Here is a 14,826-nt window from a genome sequence, read left to right on the forward strand (position 1 = left end):
TATTTTCAACTTCCAAGAAGCACAAACACAGTGGGGGCAGTGTCTGATGTTTTTCTTATGACCGTGCACGGGAATTTGTTTATTGATGAAATCATGAACTTTTCAGTGAAAAAGCCAACAGATGATACAGTGAACAGAAGTGGATATCTCACCAAGTTAGTCTCCTGAAGCATACCGTCCGCCCCGTTCAACTAAATTTTGCCCAGGAAGAAAGATTATGACCTTCCCAGAGCCCTGATCTGAATCACTACCTACTGGATGCCATAAAGGAAAAAAAGCCTGATGGTCTAGTGTGGAGGAACTAAAAGTTTTGCAAACCTTTGTGAAAGCTATTACAAAATTGAATTGACCCCCTCCATGCCCACATTGCCCAGTTGTCAAGCAGTTCTGCAAGTTGAAGGATGTCAAACTAAACTCTAATACACAATAAATCTTTAGTGGATTCTTTCGGCATGGTTTTAAACTCCGTGTCTGTAGTTTTATCATTTAATACTCTAAAAAACACCTTCTGTGGAATAAAAGCTGAGCATGTGTTGTTGCCCCATCTTTCCTAAAATAAAGGTTTAAAACCAGAGGGTAATACTTGCTTGCTTTGTTAGCAAGTTAGATCTCCAAACTACACAACATGCATGCTTGTTAGTGCTTAGTACTAAATCAATGACATGCTATAATTTTACCCACTAAAATGAAAGGATAGACTTTATGGACAGGCTGGTTAATCAGGAAGCCAGATTATTTGTCAGATAAAACCTCACAAACGTACTAAGCAGTAAATATGTTTTTAATGCTGTTAATTTTGGTTTTTGGGTTAAAATTTCAGTTCAATTCAATTCAGTTGTATTTGTATAGCACAACAACAGTCAGTTCATACTGTAAACTAAAGACCCTACAATTATAAAGCAGCAATAAGATACTTTCATTTAGGTCAGATTGTGCCTGTGCTGTTTATGTACAGTGATTAAACTCAAACACTGACTGTCTCTCACTCTCTTTCCCCCACATATTCTCCTGTTAACAGTTTTGTGCTCTCGATATTTAAGACAATTAGATAGCAGGAAGGCAATCTTCACTTTTTTGAAAACTTTGGAGTCGCAGCCAAGCGTCAGACTCTGTCACTTCTCTGTTTTTATGAGAAAAGTGGGAAAAAGAATCAGCACCTTCAAAGTCTGAAACCGTGATCATTAACTGGAAAAAAACCCCCACTACCTATCACTGGTCAGGCAGGAATTTCTGTCCCAAGTGATGAAGTTCATTCACAAGTGATGGAGAGAGCGGAGCAGGAGAAAAAGACAAAAAGACCGACTGATGTATTATCTGCAGTGATACAGATGCTGTATCAGTCTGTTGTACAGAAAACAGAGCTGGGTGTGAAAGCGAAGCTGTCAATTTATTGGTCGATCTCCATTCTGCCCTCACCTATGGTCTAAAAGAATGAGATCGCTGATACAAGCAGCAGAAAAAATCTTCCTCTGAAGGTTAGTAGGGCTCTCCCTTAGAGATGGGGCGGTGAGCTCGGTAGCTTAGAGTAGAGCTGCTACTCCTTCAGATTGAAAGGTGTGTCAGTCATCTGCCATGGGGAAGATGTCCTCTGGGCAAACTCACGATATGCTGACAGGGTTATATATCTGTGCTGAAAAGACAGCTGGGGGTTACACTGCTGCTCCCGTGACCCAGACTCAGATAAGTGGCAGAAAATTGATGGAAGTCAGGAATTTTAAATTTGGAGTCTGTGTTGCTTAACTCACTTTTGGAGACAGACTCAAGAGGCCACTCCAGGAACTGCATTTATTTTTGGCGCTTCCACGGTTGCCTCATTGACTGCTGTTTTCTGATTGTTCCAGATGCATCTAAATGTCTTTCCCAATAATGGCAAATTTAAAAAAAAAAAAAAAGCTCCATAAAAGATGAAACAGGGAAAAGCTGGGGGAAAAAGTATAATCTTGTGAGTTAAGTAAACCTCACAAGTAATCAAGAGTTTTTGTTTTTGCTCATTGTAATGCCGACTGCGTCTGCGGTCGCAGTGTAGATGTTCTGTTGTTGTGAAATTACCTTCATACTCATTTCCAAAGCTCCAGAATATAACTTCTTGACACAAATTGCTTAATATTACTTCTGCTGCATCAGTAGTAAGGTGCTTTATGGAGATTGCCTGCATTTATTATTTCTTTTTTTTTTTTTTATGTTTATTAGATGATATACAGTGAGATGTGAAATAACCACTGCTTCCATCTTTTCTCATTACTGTCTGTCTCACAGTAAAAATTCAAGCTGAACAATAGGATGCAGTCTGCGAGCCCGGTCCCTCCACTCAATCTAAAGGCTATTATGTCATTTATACTGTGCCTCACAAAGAAAGAAGAAAACAGCATTTGTGTCAGTGTCACCCTCAGGGATGCAATAATGATGGCAACAAAATGACTTCTATCCCGTTGAGGTGGAAGAGATAACGGGGATGAAAGCTCCACGGGGGCCCCTCCAACTCGGATTATTGGCGTGCGTGGGTGCGTGCGTGTGTGTGTCAAGGAGAAATGAGGAAAGGTTGAGAGTTGATAAGTTGTCAGTGGGTCACTGTCACCGATGCAGAATATGTCAGCCTCTCGCTATCATTGCCTACCTTGTCTTTAAGCGTATATCATTTTTTTGTTTCTTAAGCCGGCTCCTTCAGCCATTTCTTTCTACCGTCTACATTCCCAAAAGCTTAATCAAATTTTTCTTCTTCATGCTTGTTACTTTTACCATCTTCCCGTGTCATTTTTACTCTCTGTTTACATCGCTCTGTAACTTTTACCGCCACTATTTATCCACCGCATCCACTCTAGACCTCAAAGTGTCACTTCATGAACCCAGCCATTTTCATTAATGGTCTCACTTGAAGAGCCACCGACAGCTATATGCCAACGTCCCCATGAATCTTTAAAAAGCTCCTGGAAATTGCTAGTCACATAGGCTGGCGTTTTGACCTATAGGCTCTGCTCTCCTTACACGGCTGGAATCAAGATGGGCCTGCTTGACTCCCCCACTTGAAGAGTAATGTGTGGCATTAATATTCAAAAGGGTAAATACACTCATTATCTGCGTGTGTTTGCCTTGTTAAGGCAAGCCGCGCTTTTGACGGTGTCGCAGATTCTCCGTCGTCTGCTCCAGGGGCTGTGACAGGCAGATTTGCTAACACAGTTTTGAGAAAAGTGATTAATGTTTGAAAATTGTAGAAAGCTGAACCTCAAGGGGGGGAAAAATCTATCTAAATCGGTTTTAGCTCTGGGAAGACACCGTGGAGGGCTATAGTAAGAAAAGGGCAAAAAGAGGTGTGAATTGAAAGATGGAAGGCAAATGGGGACAATAGAATATTTTCATTTTGAGTAACGATGGCAGAAATGTTCGGGGGTAAAGGCTGCCTACTGAAATGAAAAAGGGGTTCACTCTCAACTCCTAGCTGCCACTCGTACTGGATGTTATTTATCTTGTGCAGCAGCACAGACTTTCACCTGTGGCCTACAATAAAACCAAACAACGCCCGACTGCACCAGAATCTTGAAAACTGAAGCCAAAAAAAAACCTACATCCCAAAAACTGTCACTTCTACTTCCTCCTACCTAAACAATGGTCACTTCTGAACAGCCTCTGCCAAACAGCATGTGTCTCAAACCCACGCTGACATCGACAACTACTAGATGTGTGTTTTTCCTTCTTGTGTTTCCTTCTTGTGTTTAAAAGTTTCTAAAAGCAATATGAACAACCTGAGAGCTTTTTAAAGTCTGTCACTGACTATCAAGGTCAGGGATGCCGCACACATACAAGCAGCTTTGATTTCAGTTGGGCCAAAACCAGTGAAACTGCCCTTTCTGTCAATGTAAAGATTTTTAACTAGACATTTCATCCCATTTAATATGTGAAAAAGAAGTTCAGTTTCAACAAAAAGTCTCATGGAGTTTATATACAAGGCAGTCTGTGAACATTTGGTCTGTTGGTATTTGTAGCTTAAACAAAAAGCAATAAAGACACACACAGCAGTGACACTTAATTCTACGATGTTACTAAACTGAGAGAGATTAAAGGGGCATCGGGTTTTCACAATGCCACCTCTCTGCGTGTTCAGCTGCTACACACTACAAACTGATGAGTCCCGGTTTACTAAGCTCCTGCTGGTCATAAATGGAAAACTTAAAAAGTTTGTGAACAGAAAAATTCCACTCACTACTTTATTTAATTGAATTATGTTTGTTTGCTTTCATATTTCTTTTTTTTTCTAGTTGTGTTTTCTTCTTCCAGAGTCTTTAATTTGAAGCTTTTGCTTTTTGTTTTTCCTTTCTTGCTATCCGTTCGTCATCCGTAAGCCCGTCCCAAGCCCATCTTTGCAAGCTCACGGCAGCAGAGAGGCGGGCACCGCCAGGGTTGTGGGCCCTGCCTGCTTGGTAAGAGGTACAACCTGAAGTGTTCCGACTACTTCATGGTTGTGCTGCTTAGAGAATCCAGCATGTGTGGTGTGGTTGTTTTCAAGCCCTTAAGATGTGCGCGATTTGCTTTCACAGGCGACATCGAGCACATCTCGGAGTGATTTCAGAAGCATTTGCGTTGAGGTTTCTTCGCTTTCACCCTCTCCGCTTCGTTTTTCTCTGAGCTCTGTCTGTCACCTTCTGTTGTCAGCGTGATTGTCTGATTGTTGATGTTGGTTCTTCCCAGCTACTCCTCCCTCTTTAGGATTAGAGTTGGCTAGAAGCAGAAAGCGAAGTCTCTTTTGTCTCCGACTACGTGAGATGAGAGCAGATGTCCCGGTGTGAGCGTGATTTTTACACTCTGCTGAAGTGTGTGTTCTTATAGAGGGAAGATTTGTGTGCACATTTCAAACATTCACTCTGTGTCTGTGTCTATTCTACAGTATGAGTCATCAGGTCTGGGCCTTATCAGCAGCAGACTGAGAACCACACTGAACCGGATCCAGGAGAGCCTCATTGATATGGTAAGACTGTGTCTCGCTCTTCCTCTTTCACCTTCTCTTCTGTTCACTCTTTTACCAGCGTGCATTATCTCATTGTCTGTCTCATTTTCTGACACAAACACACCATCTCACGCCTCTGTCCTCCCATCCTTATGCACCTCTTTCCTCTTAATGTCGCTCCTCTCACTTTTTGGCCATCCATTCTGTCCGTACTGACCATGCTGTACGAGTGGTCTCATTGTTTAGAGAGCCCACAGCCGGTGTCACAACATGCATTATGGGTCATCATTATCTGGCCGGTGGTCACTCAGACTCGTGTACACCTCCCTCTGTTTAAATGGGCAGGCCAGGGTGGATATGTGTGTTATTCCATTAGGGCTCTCTAGCGCTGCTCCTCGCACTGATATTACATAGTGACAATTAGTGTGGTGCAGTCCACTTTTTGCCTGATAATATGTCTTTCTGCAGTCTGTCTCTCCTGTTACATGATCATACAACTGTCATCTCTTGCTTCTGCCTTTTATTTGCCTGCCTTTCGTGGCCTGTTTTGCATTATCATAGCAAGAAACCCTACAATCCCGTGTGAGCGTGCATTTGGTGGTGGTGGAGAGAAGAAACTCCCTTTGCAGTGGACCAAATCTCCAGCAGAATGAGGCTTAGGGAAAGGCAACCATCTGCCTCAACTCATTAGCATTAGAGGAAAACTAAGAGGCAAAGACCGAAGAGAAACAACAAACTAAATAACAATAAACTCCCTTCAGGCTGGTAGGGACAGTAACCACAGATAAGGATCGTGTTGCTCCTGAGGCACAGATACTGATGGAAAACACACAGAGAGCAAGGACGGAGAAGGAAAAAGCCCAAACTGCAGGAGAGAGAAAGAGTGAACGCTAATGAAGTGCAATAGTTACATATGAATGTATGCAGAGCAAAGTAGAGGAGATGTGTTCAGTACTTCATGATATGTCGTCTAGCAGCCTAAACAGCAAAGCTAAAGGAAGGTTCTAGGTCACTTGAGCGAACCTTTACTATAGGCCTCATCGTAAAGTTATACACCCAAGGTGTCTGCCAGCTAAACCCAAAGTGGGAACTTCTTCCACAGGAGTGGAGCCTGATCACTGACAGCTCTGCCTCCCACTGTGCTTTTGGAGTTACTCAAGTAACAACAAGTAAGCGTCATGTCAGCCAACAGGCTTCAGTTCATCTCAGAATGGTTAAAATGTACCCTCTTAGATGAGCCCTGGCTAGATGTTGAACAGGCACTATGCAATGATCTAGAGATTTCAGACCTACCATTTATTAGCTCAAACATCAAAAGACATGAATGCTTTAAAAGCATCAACATCAGCTTTTCTCTGACAGCATGGTGGGAGTTTCTAAAAATAACGGAGTCTTCATTAATCCCATGCAAACGTACACCTATCTGGAATAACCCTGACATATTACAAAACAATAATAAGATTAATTTCCCAGAATGGAGTTGTAAAGGAATTAAATACTTAGAACATATATTAGAGGGAACAGAATTTATTCCATTTGACAGACTAGTTACACAATATGGGATCAACAAGAAAAGATTTTTAGAATATCAACAAATTAAATCCATAGTAAAAAAGAAATTTAACCTCAGTCAAGTTGAATTACAAACACCACCAAGTGTGGTTCAATTTCTTACTCTTAAATCCCCCAAACTATTATCTAAAATATACAGAACACTTTCTAAAATAGATGAATCAATATCCCTTCCTATTGCAAAGTGGGAAGCAGATTTATCAGTCAGCTTAGACCAAAACGTCTGGTCTCAGATGTGCTTAAAAACCTTTAAATTGATTAAAAATCCCAATCTGCAATTAATACAATACAAAATACTGCATAGAGTGCACTATACAGGTCATCGAATGTTCAAGATGGGCTTTACATCCGCCAACAACTGCTCACACTGTCAAGGCAATACACCAGACAATTACATCCACGCTCTTTGGTTCTGTCCACCAGTGCAGAAGTTTTGGCACGAGATATGTGAAGACTTATCAAAGTGTCTGAAATGTAAAATTCCAACCTCCCCTTTAGTATGCTTGTTGGGAAATTTGGATAATGTCACTACAGAAACTAATACAGTCCACATGGTTTTTACTGCCCTATGCATCGCCAAGAAAACGGTCCTCATGAACTGGAAAAATAAAAATAATCTTAATTCTAGCCAATATAGAAACTATCTAATAGATCACATTAGTCTCGATATAGCCTCTGCCACCACATTAGATCAATCCCTCTGGGCTCCTTTGATTGGCTCCATCACCTAGCGGGGTTGGGGGGTCGTGGTTTGGTCCCGCCTTGGCTATTGTGGTTGATGTGGAGGTTGGGATGGGCTTAGGGCACCTGGAGGACCCCTAGAGACGTTATCCCTGGAGGGCTTAACCCGGGGGTTGTGTTCATAACCTGGTTAGTGGCTCTGGTCGCTCTCAGAGGTTGTTCTCCTCGTGGCCGCGTGCAGCGGGGCTGGAGGATGGTCTGTGCTGGCGGACGTAGGTTACTGGCCTGGTGGCCTGGCTGCCCCTGAGTGGATCTGGGGCGGGCGTGGGGGTTTGGGGTTCGGGGGTGCTTCGCCTCCGTGCTGGGGCTCTGGCTGGGCCTTGGGGGCTTCGGTCCTCGTCGGTGTGTCGCCGAGGTTGTGGGCGGGTGGGTGCACGGGGGCTCAGCCCTGGCGCAGGGGGCCTCTTGTGCATCGGCCTAACCGGGGGGCTCTTCAACTGGCGGGGAGGTTGTTCCATCTTTGCAGGAGTCCACTCTGCAGGTGGGGGAGAGACATAGGAGAGGTGGAGAATAAACTTAACCTGGGTGTCTGTGTCTTGTGTAGTCTGGGAGATGATTGAATGTTGGGGTGGGTACAGTTTCCTCTGCGGTGGGGTAGGGTGGGCTGCCCCGGGTCCTGTGGGGCTTGGCGGTGCTGCTGCCGTAGGCCCCGGTCTGGATGGGCCTGGGCTCCCTTGCCTTGGTGGATACCAGAGGACGGGGGTGCCTATTGGGGTCAGCGGGGGAGCTGGCCCTAGGGAGGGACACCCTCCCCTCCCTTCTTTTCCTCCCCATCCCCGGCTGCCTCCCTCTTCCCGCTCCACCACACCCACCCACACAGGTAGGGCTTTGGGGTGCGGGTGTGTCACCAGGGTGCAGGGGAGACATTCCCCCCCCTCTGTCCTCTTCTGGCCACCTGTGCCTCAATTTTATCTCACAACTTAGACATCCACATTACTTACACTCTCATAACACACACATATATATATATATATATATATATATATATATATATATATATATATATATATATATATATATATATATATATATATATATATATATATATATATATATATATGGCCTTGAGGGTGGGCACGTTAACGGCGTCCAGTAGACGGTCTGTGTATTCAAACCTACCTCTGGCGCCGGTGCCCACCTCTCAATTTTAAATCCATGTAGACATTGAGGGTTCTCGGGAGGGGCCGTGCTAACACCTGCTGCTCTCTGGCAGCAGCACCATGCTCTCCCTTGTTTTAAACACACTTTAGAGCAACACGCAGCAACACTACACTTGAGCGGGAGGAGGAGGGTATGGGGTCTTAACACACCCCCGTTCTCTGCTAGCCATCGAGGCGGGGGGGCTCTGAAGAGATGCTGGCTGTCCGATTGGCCTCCCTGCTGCTGCGGTGCCTGGGGCGGTCTGCTAGCCTCCACCCCGGAGGGAAGGGTAACATCTCTTGGGTCTGGGTGCCGTTTCCCCCTCTGGGGGCGAGGATACCTGGACCCGGGGTATAGAGTATGTTTGGGGAGTGTGATTGTGTGTACATGTCCATTTACGTTTATTCCTACGTTGGGTGAGTGCTGAGTGTTTGTATATGTGTGCATGAGGGTGGGAATGCATGTCTGTGTCTGTGTGTGCCTGTTTGTCTGTGTCTATATGTCAGGTCGGGTCTTAGACTCCACCTCTCTGGGAACTCCCAGGCCCTCCAAGTGTGGAGGCCTATCTCCCCTCACCACACTCCCTGCCGGTGACTGATGCCCTCAGGGGTCGGTGCATTGTTGGTTCTTGGTGTCCGGGGCTGGGCGCTCAGGTCCTGTGCCAGCTCACTCCCGGTGGCTACTTGGCGGGGCCTGGCGCCTGCTGCTCAGTCGGGCCTCTTCCGGGGCGCGGGGGGCCCTCGGGCCTCCGGCCTCTGTGCCTGCGGCTCGGTTCACTCTGGCACAGCTGGCTGCCGGCGGAGCCGGCGGGCACGCCGGTGCAGCCCCCTCTAGTTTCTGCCCGGTGGCTACTGGGTGACCCCTCGCCTGGGTATCCTCAGCCCTTCCCATGAAGGTGGCACGGATGCCCCTCCGGTGGTCCTCCTTGGGCTCTTGCACTCTGGGACCTCTGGATGTCTGGGGCCTGGATCTCCTCCATGCCTGCTTCATGCCCTGGGGGACAGGGCTATGGCTCTCTACATCCTCTTGCAGACCATTACATGGGGAAACCATTTGAATACAAGCGCGCCGATCCACACAGGTGTGCACACAGGTGTTCACTGTTTGTAGACTTAAATCACACCTTTCTTGGCTGCTACTTCAAAGCACATTGTGCGCTGTCTGTCCTGCGTGCTGCACAACAACATTCAATATTTAGTATTTACTGCTGTTTACACTTAGGTAGATTAATGCGATGGTGTTGTGTATAGTATGTTGCTTTGTTTTGTTTTGTTTTTTTTGCTTGTTTTCTATTCTTTTTCTCTCAACAGGTGATCCCGGAGATATTTTTTTTCCCCCCCTTTCTCACTGTCCCTCTCCCCTTCTGTTTTTCTTTTCCTTCCTCTTTCTTTCTCCCTTTCCTATCCCTCACTCATGTCTGTCCCGTCTGTAACAACTGAAAATAAAATAAAATAAATAATAAAAACAAAGGTCGATCAAATGGACCAATACGGCAATGCCATGATGATCCATTTGGCAAAATAAATCCATTGGGTATCCTTGTTGGTCTTCAGACAACAATTCTGACGGCTAAAGAACCAAATGGGACAGGCAAAAAAAAAAAAAGTAACAACAAGTAAGCGTCATGTCAGGTGTGATGTAGCTACAGGCAGCTACTTATTAGTAAGTGTGTATTTAGGTAAAGAAATACAGATTTCCTACCTTACCTGGTAATCTGTGTTTGTGAATAAGCTGAGGATACGACTTTCTGTTCTTTACCCTGCTTGGTTTCTGTTTGCAGTCTGCTTCTAGTACAAGTGCTATAAATCATTTGCTTTGGAGAAAGCTTTGGTTGCGTGCTGGTAAATGGGGAAAGCAACGGCTGTCGTGTCAGGATTTTGTTTTGAAAAATAACTTTAAATCTTTCCACCTTTGTGAACTGTAGTTGTTGCACCGAAACAGGAAGTTTTGGACTGAATATACACCGAAAGCCCGAAAATATTGGCACTTTTCTCTTTTTCACTTTCCTCTTCTTTTTTTCTCTTCCCTTAACAGTTAGCAGCACATTATTGCTTTGTTTTACAAAACCCCATAATGGCAATTTTCATGCTACTTGCTCTTTATAGCTTCACAGTTTGGAGGTGGTCTGACGTGAAGAAGAAAACAAAAAGCAAAAAACAGAGTTATGAATCATGAAGCCGGAGGAAAGAATAAAGAATTATCTAAACTTTAAATTGTTGTATGCTGCTGCATGTTTTCTCCCTTCAGGGGGCCCAATAGTGACTATTTACACCTGAGTACTTTTCTGAGTGAACTGTGAGCTGTTTTCCGATATCAGACTGGCTGCGGGTGATGTGCTCACTTTTTCAGCTGATCAAATGGACGCAGATAAACAGACAAACTGAAAGCGGAGAGATAAATAGAACAAAAAGAACTGAGTCGAATTGCACTGAGGCATTTCCGTTTCTGTGAGCCCACGAGGCCTCTCAGAAGACAGAAGCGTGCTAACCCGAAACCACACGGATGCACATTCATATTTCAAATAAGCAAAATCATATCACTTTGCCCCCTGATTAAGAGCCGTTTCCAACCACCTTGGAGGAGCGATGCAGTCTGGCTTTGTAGCTTTCCATCCTTTCTCCAGTGTAGTGGCAAATGCTTTCAGCCCATCTTGTCTCATGCAAAGCTATTTTAGCTCATCTTAATAAATCATCTAATGTTGGAAAAATGCCCTATATTCCAAACTAACACAGCACTCCCTATTTTTTCTCTTTTTTCATCCTTGTCTTGATCTCCTTTTACTCTTCTGTGTTTTACATCACGATCTACTCACATAAATCTCGCAGAAGCTGGTTCTCGTAGATGAGGCGGACTATAAATCCTTCTCTATCTTGTTTTTTAAAGATTGGTAACCTAACTGCACAGTGAACATGCTGATGTCTACAGAGTACAGAAACGATTCTACCTGCATACAGATACATAAACTGACACACTCCAGAGATCGTGACAGGGAAGACCTCATTTGTAAACACATTATAAAGTTAATTGCACACTGCATGTCAATTGAGCTGCTGAATCCTTGCGGTTTTGTTCACTTGATTTGCCATCGCAACTGTCTGATTCCAAAACCAATGTGCTCGTAATGACACGGAGTCCCATATGAGCACCAGCAAGATTCCATCTCATTTGGTCTCAGGTACAGCGTGCCTTCGGTTTAAATTAGGACTCCACTGGGAAAGTAAAAGATCACCTCCTAGTTTATGTTCCATTTCTCTACCTCTCATTTCTTGATTACCTCTCTGAAACCCTGTCGGGTAGTCTGGCTCTGACACTTTTTGTTTCAAGTCCACTCACTGTGGACTTTCACTATTTTGTTTAAAGTGTTTGAAAGGTTGGGCGGCTAGGGAGCATGAGTGGGAGGGATGTGTTGCTGTATTACACAAAACACTTGTTACATAATGTTTAATCACACGCACGGTCTATTTCATTGAAATGGAATTGGATGCTGTGTAGAATCATCATCTGTTTAAAATTCTCACTTGCAAAAATTCACCTCCTTTGGTGATACTGCTTGGGGCAGGTTAGACGACTTTGCCATATCAGAATAATGTCACGAACCCCATCAGTAGCCATATTATCGCTGCCAGAAGGTTCAGCTGTGACAGCTGTTGAGAGCCGTTGCTGCAGGCAACGTTGTGAGGAGAGCTGACGAAGGCTTGCCTTTTGCAACGAAATGATAGGAAAGCCACCTCCGGGTTGACTAACCTTTTACTTTTCTCCCTATGCAAACCAACAGTACTTCATCTTTCAATCAGTCCGTTGGTTTATCGCACTTATTTGTGCAACTGTTTCGCCGTCACGTCTTTCAATTTTTATCATTCCATCTCATCTGTTTGTCCTGTCACCTCCTTCTCTTTAGCAGCTGTGCACCAGAGATTACATGCCTCTCAGCTCTCAGCACAAACAACTGCTTGTTGTCCTGCAGTTTATTGGTGCTTCTGAGTGAGTATACAATGCTATGTATTCAGTTTCACTGCTCACATCGATCCAGGGATGAAGAAAAGATCATACAGCTTGAAAATTATTTCCCTTTTTTCCCCGTTCGATTTCTACCATCTACCCTCAGTCGTGATACATTGATTAGATATGTCTTTGCGTGCCCATAAGCTTCATCATGGGGTTTTCATCTTTAGAGTACGGTGGGACGATTTTTGGGCTTGGCACTGAAACTACAATGAGAAGTCGGGTCATTTGTGTGTTGGCACGACGAATCTGACATTAGCTTGCTTGTAGAAATGTACCTAAAAAAGCTGCACTGACTAGCACCTGCTTGTTATTTTCAGCCAATATTAGCCAATATTTTCAGATCTCTCCATATCAAACATATATAGCAGCTGATAAATTTAACTTTAAAAAAATAAAAGGAGAGTGAAAAAGACCCTTTAACAAAATTATAAGTGTTGGTGTTGCATAATTTTTCCACCAGAGGGCACTCTGGAGCCTCCCTGTTAGCATGTGGACAGTCAGCTGATCCGAGCAGAATAAATAACAACAGATAAAACATGTTTGGGAGATCTGTTTATGCTTCCTGTGTCTGGAAGAACTAAAAGTATCGGCATATGTATCGGAATATCGATGTTTTAGGTCACCAAATATCGGTATCGGTATCAGTCTTAAGACACAAAACGCAAAATGAGAAAACATTCAGAACTTCAACAAGCAAATGATCATGTCTACAGATTTATAGTACTACTGTCATAAAGGTGTTTATACAGCACCGAATGCTTTCCACTCACTTCTCAGACTTCATATGTGTCTCCCAGCATCACAGTGATAACCCCTAAACTCGTGTTGTTTTTGTGGCTTTTTATACTGGCTTGGCACAGTCAACACTTGCAAGTTATATGTCATGAAAAGCACATGCACACACACACACACAAACTACATTTCTTTTTCACCCATACACACACAGAGACTGCACACTGAACGCACTCATTAGTTGTGCGTCGCTCACGAGGGCATGTCATTGTCCGTGCTGGCCTCTCTGTCGCAGCCTGCTGTCTCACACTGTTAATGATGCAACAATCCAAGGGGGAGTGTCATGTGACAAAGATTATTGATCATTATTAAGCACCATGGTGTTCCTGTTTATACTGTAGCTGTCAAGATATTGCAAGAATTGATGTTTTCTTGGAGTTTTAGTTGAACACGCGCACACACACAAACACACACACTTTATTGATAGGCCCAGCTGCAGGTCATGCTCCTCCGCTGCAATGAGGAGACAGTATATCCCCCCGGATACAGTAACACAGATTCCTGTCTAAAACGTCTCGTCAGCTTCTGCCAAAGCGTCATCACATCTCCCACTGTGACGCACAAGGCGATAAACAAAATTATGCACTTCGGTTTAAATCTTTTGATTTATATGCTGCATTATCTTTACTCCCAACACCAAGCTCCGCACATTTTATTTTGGTTTCAGTCGAACTATTAGGGTTTTCCTTTTTTTTTTTTTTTTGTCGTATGTGTTATTAGGATAGTGGATGCTCATATTAAATATGGCCAAAGTTTCAAATAATGAGATTAGCATATGTACAAGTAATCCCTGTGAGCTCAAGGGTCGGGTTTCAGACTGCTCAGAAACCTCATTTTCAATCAGGTTTTACTAGCCTTGACTCTTTGTATGATGACAGTGAGCAGATATATGTAATAACGTCAAATTCCTACCCACTGCTTTTCAAACCTTTAATTTGCGAGGGGCAGCCAATCAAAGGAAAGCTGGTTCAAAGAGAGGGTAGGCTCAACAGGAGGAGAACTAATTGTTTCAGTCAATAGATAACTAAGACCCAGTATAGACAAATGAGGCTTATTACAAGTCATAAATCACATAAAGCTACTATAATAGAGTTGAAGAGTGTGGACCTGGAAATAGGCATAATATTCATGTCTAGTTTTCTAAGCCAAAGCGCGTCAAGCAAAAGACTTTTCCTCCTGTAAGATGGTTGTTTTGCCATCCCAAAGAAGGTGAAGAGACCAGCAGCTGTGGGAAAAGAAGTTCTCAAAGATGGGCTTGGAGAGGATGGGTGATGTCACACAAAATAAATTAAAGCCCTAATTCCATTTGACATTCATCTAATGAGAACCAAATTTCTAGTATTAGAGTGACAAAGAGGTGCAATAGGATCCACTTGACAGTAATTGCCTGGTAGACAGTCCGTTCCACTTGGCCATAAATCTCTATGGAATGGATTGGAGAGGAGTGAGCAGTCAATCACAATAGATTGAGACACTTGAACTGAGAGATCACTTTTCGACTCCCAGCTTGACGCTTCTTCCACGACAAGTGTTATTACATATTTACAAAGTTGTCAGAGTGTGCTGTACCATTCAGTTTATTATTTTTTTACCCCTGGGGAATATTATTTAAAAGTTTAAGTTTGTCTTTTTTACCAGTT

At 43.7% G+C, this 14,826-nt stretch overlaps 1 protein-coding gene across 2 annotated transcripts in view; it reads left to right on the top strand.

Moving 5' to 3' along the window:
• The window catches only part of vps50 (VPS50 EARP/GARPII complex subunit), a 120,251-nt gene that overhangs the window by 76,667 nt on the left and 28,758 nt on the right, over positions 1-14,826 (top strand). Inside the window, exons 22-23 of one of the 2 annotated variants that reach the window (XM_035906508.2) lie at positions 4,335-4,412; positions 4,877-4,957. In XM_035906508.2, the coding sequence (XP_035762401.1) occupies positions 4,335-4,412; positions 4,877-4,957 (159 nt within the window). The remainder of the gene's footprint in view (positions 1-4,334; positions 4,413-4,876; positions 4,958-14,826) is intronic. The other variant, XM_006787678.3, reaches the window with a different exon arrangement.

Source organism: Neolamprologus brichardi, chromosome 22 (assembly GCF_056152115.1).
Source record: "Neolamprologus brichardi isolate AB-2024 chromosome 22, ASM5615211v1, whole genome shotgun sequence".
Lineage (NCBI taxonomy): Eukaryota > Metazoa > Chordata > Actinopteri > Cichliformes > Cichlidae > Neolamprologus > Neolamprologus brichardi.